At 40.1% G+C, this 10,856-nt stretch overlaps 1 protein-coding gene across 10 annotated transcripts in view; it reads right to left on the bottom strand.

Annotated features, from left to right (window-relative positions):
* Positions 1-10,856, bottom strand: part of LOC106533269 (plakophilin-4) — a 76,014-nt gene that overhangs the window by 14,812 nt on the left and 50,346 nt on the right. For all 10 annotated transcript variants that reach the window (XM_014029509.1, XM_014029516.1, XM_014029511.1 and 7 more), the window contains 3 exons: positions 8,915-9,125; positions 8,038-8,170; positions 6,819-7,032 (listed from right to left, as the gene is read on the bottom strand). In XM_014029509.1, the coding sequence (XP_013884963.1) occupies positions 6,819-7,032; positions 8,038-8,170; positions 8,915-9,125 (558 nt within the window). The remainder of the gene's footprint in view (positions 1-6,818; positions 7,033-8,037; positions 8,171-8,914; positions 9,126-10,856) is intronic.

Genomic DNA, 10,856 nt, shown 5'->3' with positions numbered 1-10,856 from the left:
AGGTTTTGTGTTAGTTTTATAAGTATTTCTCCAGATCTCCACAAAGTAATTCACATATGGAAGTATTAAGCAACAGTATAACATGTAAAGTTATTATTTTATTTTGAAAATATTTAATTTTATTTAAGATTGCAAGAACCTTTGACATTTTAGCTTTTACAATGTCAATATGAGCCTTCCAGGGCTATTTGTAATCAAGTATTACTCCCAATAAAAAAGGCATTTCATGCATTCTTTCTATTTCAACATTGTTTATCATGGGTTTAACATCATAATTTAAATTCATAAATGTATAAAGATGTATTTTGATGCTATGTAGGTTAGCTGTAACAGATCCTGAGGTTTCGATGTGATAAAGAGAGGTTAAAGGGGAAATAATCAATAAAAAGAACGTAACAAGTCAGAAAAGGCCAATTTTGGCCCTGATAACACAAAGCCATTCAAAGTGAWACCACTGCAAAATGTTTTTGCAATCAACATCAGAAAATCTATGTCTTCAGAAGATCATTCATGTGTAAACATTGTTTGGTGGTCCTCTAAAAGCATTGGTGCCAAACTAGATACACATTTGTTGCACATTGTTGTCATGTGAAAATACAAAGGTTGATGCATCTCTTAACATTAAATAGATGTAGTCACAAAGACAGAACCACCCACTGATCTACTGAACACATAAACATCATGACAATGACTCTGCTGTCACCCATCTGGTTTTGTTGCTGGCCTGCTGCAGGCAGACACACTGAAGCGGCACCGAGCTGCTTTGCAGTGTCTGTGTGAATTACAAAAGGAGGAAGCTCATTGATCATTGATAGGTGCACACAATGTGTAAAAAAAAGGCTGATTTAGATGTCATTAGGTGTCTATCACTAATCATTCTCCACTGAAGCTTGCATTGTGTTTGAATCCACTTTTCCACATCAGGACTTTGCATGTAGTGAATCTGTTTCTGCCACTTCCTGCAATTTTCTACTCGGGTTCAACTTCGGGTTGTTATTTTTTTTTTATTTGTCCTTTGTAACAAAACCTGCCGGCTGGAAGTGTTGACCAGATTGAAAAGACTTGCTGAGGTTAAGTCCTCCTGCAGAGTGTGTCAGTGATGACACACATCGCCTTATCCATACACGTCTTATTCTTCATGAGTACACAAGCTTCGAAGACGTACGCAACCTATGCGTTGTCTTTAGAAAAGATGTGCATAGGTAGAAATGACTTTAAACCTTCAATCTGTCCTGAACGTACAGACTTGTCCTCTGACTTGGTTCACTGTGGTGCATGCAGCTTTCTGTAGATGTTAGTCAACTGGAACAAGTTGCTTAGGAGCTGTAGGTACAAGGGAGCCGTTTTGAGTGCCTGAAAGCAAGTTTAATAGTTATTTTACAGAGCATTTATCTATTGCTTATAATATTGTTATGGTGTTTTATTGAGAGTGAACACATCTTGAAAAGCTGCCTGTTTTCAGACAACTGAAAGAGATCTGTCACTGCTGCATGAACTAAAGTTTGGAGTCAGCTCGGTGTGTGCTTTTAAGAGTAGTAGGCGTTTCTCATTTTCTCTTTCATGAAATTGAAGTCAGTGCAATATGGCTCATAGCTATACCTGGATTTGTGCTGCATCAAATGAATTTCAGCTTTCATTTAACCTTTTTGTTCTTTATTCTTTGGGAAAAGTCACAAAAATCCTTAGAGACTAGTGTGCAGTTGTGACTTTGCTGATTTCTGTGTAAATTGTAAACTTTGGATCAAACCATGATTAGGCAGCCTGCTCAGTAAAATCAATCTGAGATAAGAGAAGATAAATAAAATCGAACACCTCTGAGAACGTGTCGCGAGCTAAAGAACGAACGGTGAGCTTGGCCTTTTGATCTGAAGGGCAGTTTGTGGACAGAGCAGCTGCTGGAAAACAAGGAAGTTAAAGGCAATGAAACCGCACCGGTATGACACACAACATGACCCTCGACCTCAAGCAAGGGTGGTCTTTCCTCAAAGATAGTCCTGAAAAAGACCCCAGGACCTCCTGTGGGGAGCTGAGAGTCGAGAAGGAGCCGCCGATGCCACAAAGTGTGTTTCCATCAAGGCTTTTTGATGCGCATTTAGAAGTGTCGCATTAAAAATGCGAAAAAAAGTTGGATGGAAACAGCAAAATTCGAAAAAAAAAATCCTCAATTCGCTAAAACGTTTTTACGCTCACTTGAGTTTTTTTTTTTGGGGGGTTTTAGAAAAACATGATGCGCAAAAAGAGAGATGGAAACACTTTTGCCGAATAAGTTGTGACGTAGCTAACATTTACCTCACGTAGCTGATCAGCTGTTCCCCGGTACCGGTACCAGTTTTGGGTTGGCTGCAGCTGCGACTGGCAGCATAACCCTCCTCCCGCTGTTCGCGTCTTCTGAGTAATCCCGTAACGTGAAGAAGATTGAATTTTTTTCTCTACGTCTCCAYACAGCAGTAATATCGCCAAAACTAGTTAATAACAGAATAATTACAACTTTCCTGATAGTAGCAACGCGTTTCTGATAACTTCTCTCCATCATCCTGAGACGTGTGGACCCTGCGACTTTAGCGACGGTTATTTCCTGTTTACTACGCACATGCGTACAACGTAATTGATTCGCTTCAAGCCAATTGATGGAAACTCCGTTTGATTCGCATTTCTTATTTTTTTCCTTTTTGCGAAATTATTAAAATTAGCTCAAAATTTGAATTAAAATTGGATGTAATTGGATGGAAACACGATTACAGACACCCACAGGTTCTTACAACTGTTCGGCCTCCAAACAACCCTCCTTGCTTAGGAAAACCGACTGAAATTCCATCTCTTCCATAAATGTCGCTTTAAACGTGGGAAGAAAATAAAAATAACTGGTTTGCATAGTGGAAACCTCTCATCAGCTGTAATTAATCGAAAGTAGTTTCCACCGTTGACCTTTTCAAACTGCTCTCCATCCTGGGGGTCTGAACCACCAATTAGCTACAGGAGGCTGTCTGAGGAGTGGATGAAAGGAGGAAACTTAAACACAGCTCACGTTTTCTCATCCAGACTGGGAAACAGACGCACGAAAACAGACATTTTAGATCTGTGATTTAAGATAAACATAAATGCGAGTGAAAACAAATTATGTTTGTGCTCTTTAAAAATAGTTGATTATACRCTCTGCTGGTGTGTGTCAGGCTGAGTAAATATACACTTGACTGATAGAGCAAGCTAAAAACAATCTCGTCCCAGTTAATACAGAATTACGTGTTCATGCTCTGACTGTATTGTTCTCCTCCCGGGGGACTACTAGACTGTAACCTGAGACCATGTTATAAACAAGGCAGGAGTCCAGCACAAACAGCTGACTCAGCCACCTGGAAGCCAAATGTCTTGGCTTGCTTATTTCAGAAGTGCTCCACCCTCATCCAAAACAACAAGGATTTATATCCGATTTGCAGGGCTTAAACAGCACACAGGTCCGTGCAGAGMGGTGGAGACAGGAAGGCAGTTGTTTACAGACATGCAATGATTAAAATGCACGGCATTTCTAATGAAAAAAAATGATATCAATCCTGTGGAATTTATTGTACGTTAGCAGCAGCTTCAGTAAAAACATTCAAGACTCAGTTAAATAGATCCATCATGTGCTGTTGGCAAACTATCTTCATTTACATTTCATCTAAGAATAATTAATATTTAACGACAACATGAATCACCAAACTATCTAGTACATTTCAGAAACAATGGGACAAGAATGTCTCTTTACACTCTGTTCTCTGATCTTAGAGATCTGATGAAGTCAGTGTGCAGCTGAACACTGGTGGCTTTAAAGAGGACATATCATGCAAAATCAACTTTTTAAAATGCGTTTTGTTTGGCTGGATGGACAAATGTTCCATTATTGTCACATCTTTTAATTCATTTGTAAATAAAAAGTTGCTGTGCTGCTATAAACCTCTCTCTCAAAGTACAATGGGTTGGTCTGGAAGCTGGGGGCGGGGGGTGTTTTGAGAAACTTACACTGTTTACCACAGATTTTAATGCATCATACTGATTTATTTCTAGGTTAGCTAGGATATATTCTGATTGTCTAAATATCTATTTTCATGATTAAACTGTGATTTAGTCGCTGTGCAATCTGCTTGTGTCACGGTCACCTCGAGCAGAATGTGCTGTGTCTGATATGATTGGTTATACACTCATTAATACATTTACAACACATAGTTATTTTCTCATGAGTCTGTAGGAAGTTTGCTCGAGGATCTGGTCACATGTTAGGGAGTCTGCCCCCCAACTGGTGTCATCATGTCCTGTTTTGAGTTGGGGCCAGATCCTGAAGATGGTGTTCCATGTGGTTACATTTCCTTATTCTTGGCTAAAATCAGAGARAATAAACGTCTGTATTTTGTTCCAGCTGCTTGGTTTTGTATGCCAATCTTCCTTACATATAACATTCAATCTTATTCTGTATTTGTTTCCTTGTTCCCGAGATTTCAAAAGCATTGCAGTTCCACTTCATATAGACTCCAACTGAATGATTTTAATGTGAAAAAGAAGGATGTAAAGCATGATGTCTCCTTTAAAACAACTTAACAAAAAATGGATTTTATCATTATCTAAATCTTGTTAAAATAAGTTTAATAATAATAGGTTTTCATGGGCATGATAAAAATGTTATTTTTTTAAATTATTATTATTGTTTTTATTTTACTGTTTTTTAACCAGGCAATAATGATGGCTGTAGTGATGTTTTCAAGATTGTACAATAAAAACTTAATACTCAATACACAAGCCTTTCTCAGAATCATAGAAAACACAAACAGATCTTAAGAAAGCCCTAAATATACTGAAATGTTGATAATTTGAATTTTTTTAATACATATGAAGCTGGATGTGTATCAGGTTTTTGTTTTGAGTGATGATCGTGTCACAAAAGTCCTCAAAGTGCTTTAATTTTTTGAAACAGTGGGACTCCTTTTTATCAAATTTTGAKACACAGATGTCCTCTTATTCTTCAACATGATGCAACAATAAATATACATAAAATGTTGATRGTCAATGCAGGCCTACAGCTCTAGAAAATAAGTGCAGTCTAGTCAAGTGCAGTTCATCCATTAATTATTATCAGGGTCACAGGGGTCACTGGTGCCTATATCCAGCAGTCACTAACCGTGTTTCCATCAAGGCTTTTTGARGCGCATTTAGAAGTGTCGCATTAAAAATGCGAAAAAAAGTCAGATGGAAACAGTAAAATTCYYGYAAAAAAATCRTCAATTCGCTAAAAAGTTTTTACGCTCYCTTGAGGTGGTTTTTGGATGATTCGCAAAGTAGTTAAAGCACAAAACGGGAGATGGAAACACGTTTGCCGAATAAATTCTGACGTAGCGCATATTTARCTCACGTGACGTTCAGCTGTTTCRGCTTTCCTGCCTCGTCCCGYATGTTATCATAAACGCGCGAAAACATGGCTTTATTTCCCTACYTCTCCTGGCAGCTTTAAACAWAGCCTGTACTAGCTGAATAGATAGAATAATTACAACTTGCCCAATAGCAAGGCATTCACGAAAAAAGTGCTCCATTGTCCCGAGATGATTAGCCTCTGCTAGTTAGCAAGTTTCACTTCCTGTTTACTACCGCAAAGCTTGTCCCCGACGTAATCACGCGTTGCGTAGCCTCGTTTATTCACATCAAACAGTCGAGAGGGAAACTAGATGGAAACAGTCTAGTTTCAAATTTTTATTTACCGGTATTTYATTTTTTGCGAATTTTGAAAAGCTCGATAAAAATTCACTCTAAAACTGGATGGAAACACGATGACTGTGTGAGTGGCGGGGTACAAGTCCATCATAGGGCCACATAAAAGGTCCCCGGCATTCAGCTCTACCGACTGAGCCACCGTGCCACCTCAGTGCAGCTCAAAGTAGCCTGGTAAAAACCAGTCCCTTGTTCTTCGCTGTGCTTGGTACAGAGGGTCTGAACTCTCTGCCATTAAGAAACGATGGCTTGCTGGAGGCGTGGCCTGGATCTGATTTACACAATCGCTAACGTTTGGCAGTGTGACGTATGCAGTGCGCCAGTTTGACTGTGAAGGAAGCTAAGCTAAGAAGCTAACCGATAACTGTGTGCGCTGTAAACTATCCTCTACTGGGAAGAGAGACGTACCGAGCCGAACGAGATGACTGTAAATGTGCTGCAGGCATTGAGAGACAAATTTAATTTAATCTGGAAGCCTTGTCAACACGGACTGGCTTCATGCACTTCCTCTGCTGCCGTTGCTAAACTACAGGCAGACTAAAATGGCCCAGAAAATCAATGTCGTCATTCACAATATATCCTTTTGTTCGTTGATTGGCCCGGTTGAAATTCTACCTGACAAATCCTTGTCAATGGGAGAAATCCCAGACGGAGCAGAGAAGSGAGATTGGAACTGAGTGGAACTGCATAGGAAGGTAAAGCCCAGGCTAAAYTCAAGGTGTTTGATAATAGAAATAGTACAACTTGTTCTTACACATAAAAACTAGATGAGGGGTGTTGAGTCTCATGCTTTTTCTTAGGTTCTTTATCTGGCTATTTTTGTCAAATTCAAAAGAAGCTCAGGTAAAACCTGTCCAACAAACCCTTTTTTTTGCCCATTTTTCCTGCAGGGTCGCAGGGCAGCTAGTGTTTATTTCTAGAGGTGGGGTACACCCTGTTTGATYTTTTTATGCATTTGCAGCCATAACGTGGACAAAGATCTAAATAACACACAGATGCATGAATTGATTTTTTTTTCAATGCATGTGTAAATTATTTCAGGATTCACTTTCCACAAACACACGCTGCCTCCACACATGCTGACTGACCTGTGACGAGCTCCCGGACTTCTGCGTCTACCGTTTTCCTCAGCAGGCGGAGCAGCGCTGGAATACCTCCCGCGTTTTTAACGGCGATCTTGTTGTCGTCCATCGCTTTGCCGTAAACAAGGTTTCTCAARGCTCCACACGAGTTCCTTTGGACTTCGACGACTTTGTGGTCGAGCAGGTCCACCAGGTGTTTAATTCCTCCCAGTCGACCCACCTGGTGAGGAAGGATGAGATTGTGCACACGCTTAAATATTTATATTGTTCTTTTAATTTGTATGTTGAGGAGAATTAAGTCATGCATTTATTCATGCGGTAAGATATTCCACACAGTAAATGTATTCATACTGAACACAAATTATTTGGAAATGTGATGCTAATCTAAGGCAACGGAAACAGCCTTAATCGAAGAAAGTGGGAGGCAAAAAGAAAAAAAAATACATTTTTTGTTTTCTCAATTTTATAAAAATAAAACCTGTTTTTATAGCATAACATTAATAAGTGATATATTGACATTTGGCATAGAAAATTTTAATATTCTTCATGAAGCACTTTCTACATCTTTTCATCAAAATACAGCCTCAGTTACAAAAATGCATAATGCTAAAAAATAAGATTGACCTTTAATATTCATAAGAAAATAACAGTGCAAGTTAATGTAGTTGTCATGGCTGTGGGATTCTCACTGGTGTATAAAATGCACAAGTCATGAAAAAGCGAGTCTGTGTATGGGCTTCTAAAACTGCAGCAGATTTTATATCTACTTCACAAACCTAAATCAAATGACAATAAATATATTAAACAATTTGATCTGAATCGAAATGAACAAATGATTAACAATTTATGACATGGATTATTTGTTTGTGTTTTTACCACAGAAATCACACAAACTCAGCAAAAATAACACAGATGTGTCAGTAGGATCAGCTTGAAGATTCAAAATCAATTTATAAGCATCAAAATAAAGCTGCACACTACAAACATTCTCTCCCTGCACAGCACAATTATGAACATGCACAACTAAACGTGAACTAAGACGAGCTAGACTCCACTGCCTTTTATGATCCCACTTTTATAATAAAAAAAGTTTTTTTTAATGTTTTATATTCTTCAGAAATAATAATAAATGATGAATTTTCTTTAAAACATTGCTAAAATGGTCATGACAAACAAATAAAACAGTTGGATTCAGGGCATGCAAACACTTTGGTAAAACACCTACCTCACTCTTAACTCGATTATCTCCAAAACACAGGTGCTGCAGGTAGGCAGCTGCGTTGGCCTGGACCGAGGGGAAGTGATGCTGGAGCATCTGGATTACCTCTGCCAGCTCCGGGTCACGCCATGCAAACTCTCTAAAAGTAAAAGTGGGATGAAAACACATCAGCGGAGCAACAAACACAAAGCAGCATCTTCTCCTCCCACAGAACTCCGCACCTAAGGGCAAACTGATAAACCCAGGAAATTGTGTTCATGTCCGGTTCTACAGCATGAAACAGCCCACTTTTGTTACACTTGAATTGCTTTTTCTATATAAAGGACTTTAAAGGAAAAATGTGGAGACTGCACTGCATCGAAATGTTTTACATATAAACTTTGTTGTGTTTGCAACGATGCACGATGACTTAATTAGACTTCTCTTCACCTGCAAAAGAAACACACACTCAAGGACAGAAACATGGTTAAACACTTTAAATATTCTACAACTGACCAGAATCCTGGTGGTTGCTCGTTTCTTTTGAGAAGCAGCACAATGACTTGTACAAATATGAAAAGAATCTCCAGCGTGCAGGTTTTTACTGCAAGTGTTAATCCACACCTTTGTGCAATAAGAGCAGACGCAGCACTCTGGTGTATGTGAGAATCTATTGTTAAATAGCCAGGCAGAGTTGAGCCAGCTTAATGACCACAGCCCTGTGCAGCTATTCAGGGGAGTCTCTGTTTGAACAGTAGGAGGACACTGGTGTTGACCCAGCAGAACAAGGGGGTGCCTTGTAAGCACAAGTAGTCTCCCTGAACGATTGAGATGTGCTACAGTATGCTGGTTAATCTACTTGTTACAATAACACAACTTAACACTGAAACGTGACGGTGCTAACCTGGGATCTTTCTGAATGCTGTCTATGGAAGGTGATCGGGTGGCGTCGTCATCCACGARGAGAGGCTGACGAGCGTAGGTCGCGTCGGGGGGCCTGTACTGCGCCGTACGATACGGATCAGCGTAGGTGGCTGCTGTGTTCAGAGCATAGTTGTTTCTTTGGTAAGTCATTGCACTACGCTGGCTGGATGTCCTCTTCAGGCTTCCCACACCTGAAAAATAACAACAKTCAAACATTAACCAAACAAACAAAACAGAAAAAGCACCTGCAAAAAGACGAAGCAACGCAGGCAAAGATCGGCAAACATTTGCCAGCTAAACTCATGGCTTTTGTTAGCTGAGACCTTTACACAAAGCTGAAAATAAATACATGCTGCTGCTCCGACAGACTCTGGAAACTCTCAAACCTGGAACCAATTAATGGTGAGGATAAAACAAAGCTCCCACGGTTGCAGAAGGCAGAGCCATTATCCTTCAAAAACTTCTTCACTTGTCGTTTTGCTTTTACAAGATTGCTTGTAGCCAGAGGGGGGGGGGGTTATTCTGCTGGTGTTCAGGCAGCCCGGGACGAACCAACTCGCTCGATGAGCTGCAAATTCTTTCCTCGCCTCCTTGATTCTTTACAACTTTCCATTCGTGCACTAATCTCGACAAACACAGCTAACAAAATTTAGTAATGCGGATAAAAAATGGTCAAGATTGAGAAAGTTCAAGGATCAAAAAAAAAAAAAATAAAAATAAAGCTACTTTTTGCTTCACTCGTTACTCGTACGATCATTTAATATAGCTTGGTTTTAGGCACAATGTGTCACATACAAAACTGCATAAASAAGCTGGTAAAAAATCCGCCCTCCTTCTGACCAAAGCCACGTGATCTGTGCCAGCATGACCTGCCGTGCCGGCCAGATCTGTATCAGCCATCCAAAAGGAACTGGGCATGAGTGGGCTCGGGCTCCCTCCTACCACGAACCAAGACGTCAACCTGTGGCACTACTCCAAAAACACAKTTTCTCGCATCAGTGCACTTCTATGTCGGGCAGCAGCTCAAACCCACAATGCAGCCATCTCCCCAAACCCAACCATACGCAGACGTCGGAAGACAAATTACAAGCAACACGGCAGAGCTTTGCAGCGTTAGGAAAACTTTTCGAATCCCATTCGTCACCTTCTCAGCAAATAATCGGTATACTTCATTTAACAAAACCTTACACAAAGAGGTGCAGTGCACGCTTCCGGGAACAGCCAATGACGAGGAAATGACCCAGGGAAATATGAAAAAAATTTCACAAAGAAAAACAAATGATCAGATTGGATTTTGCTAATGAAGCAGCTCGTGCAAAGAATATATATTTAACGCCTCGCTAGTTTTATTTCTGAATATCTGTGGCATAAACATGCAGCGGCTTCTTATTTGGGGCTTCAACGCTGCATCAATAGCTTTTATCAAGTAACTTATCAGTCCAAGCTGATCTTTAGTGTGCCACTGGGAAAGCTGAATGAAGTATGTGTGTGTGTGTGTCAGTGGAAATGAAGCATCTGTATCTAAAGGAGATACGATGAAAGGAGAATGGCAACATAAGGAGAGCTGGGAGAGAGAAGGCAGTGGATGTGGGGAACCATGAAGTCCTCTGACTTTTTGTCCTTTTTCAAGAGCTCACTGTGACACATGGGTAATGGATTCCTTTGACGTAGAATGACATATCAGAACCTGCCCATTAACTCGTGTTTCTGCATTTTTTGTCTGTCAGTGAAGACAGGAAAGGAACGTGGGGCAGGGAAATGTGGGTGGAATAGGCCTGTCGCGATAGTCAATAAATCAATTAATCGCACGATAACTTTTTTTGAGGTCGGTAAAAAAAATATGCCGATAAGTTTCATTTTCCTGCTTGTTTGTTTATTTCCTCTCTCTCCCTCTCTGTGCTCCGCTGCACAGGAGCTCCGCT

Source organism: Austrofundulus limnaeus, unplaced genomic scaffold, assembly GCF_001266775.1.
Source record: "Austrofundulus limnaeus strain Quisiro unplaced genomic scaffold, Austrofundulus_limnaeus-1.0 Scaffold917, whole genome shotgun sequence".
Lineage (NCBI taxonomy): Eukaryota > Metazoa > Chordata > Actinopteri > Cyprinodontiformes > Rivulidae > Austrofundulus > Austrofundulus limnaeus.
This window is presented reverse-complemented; position numbering and strand designations above follow the sequence as displayed.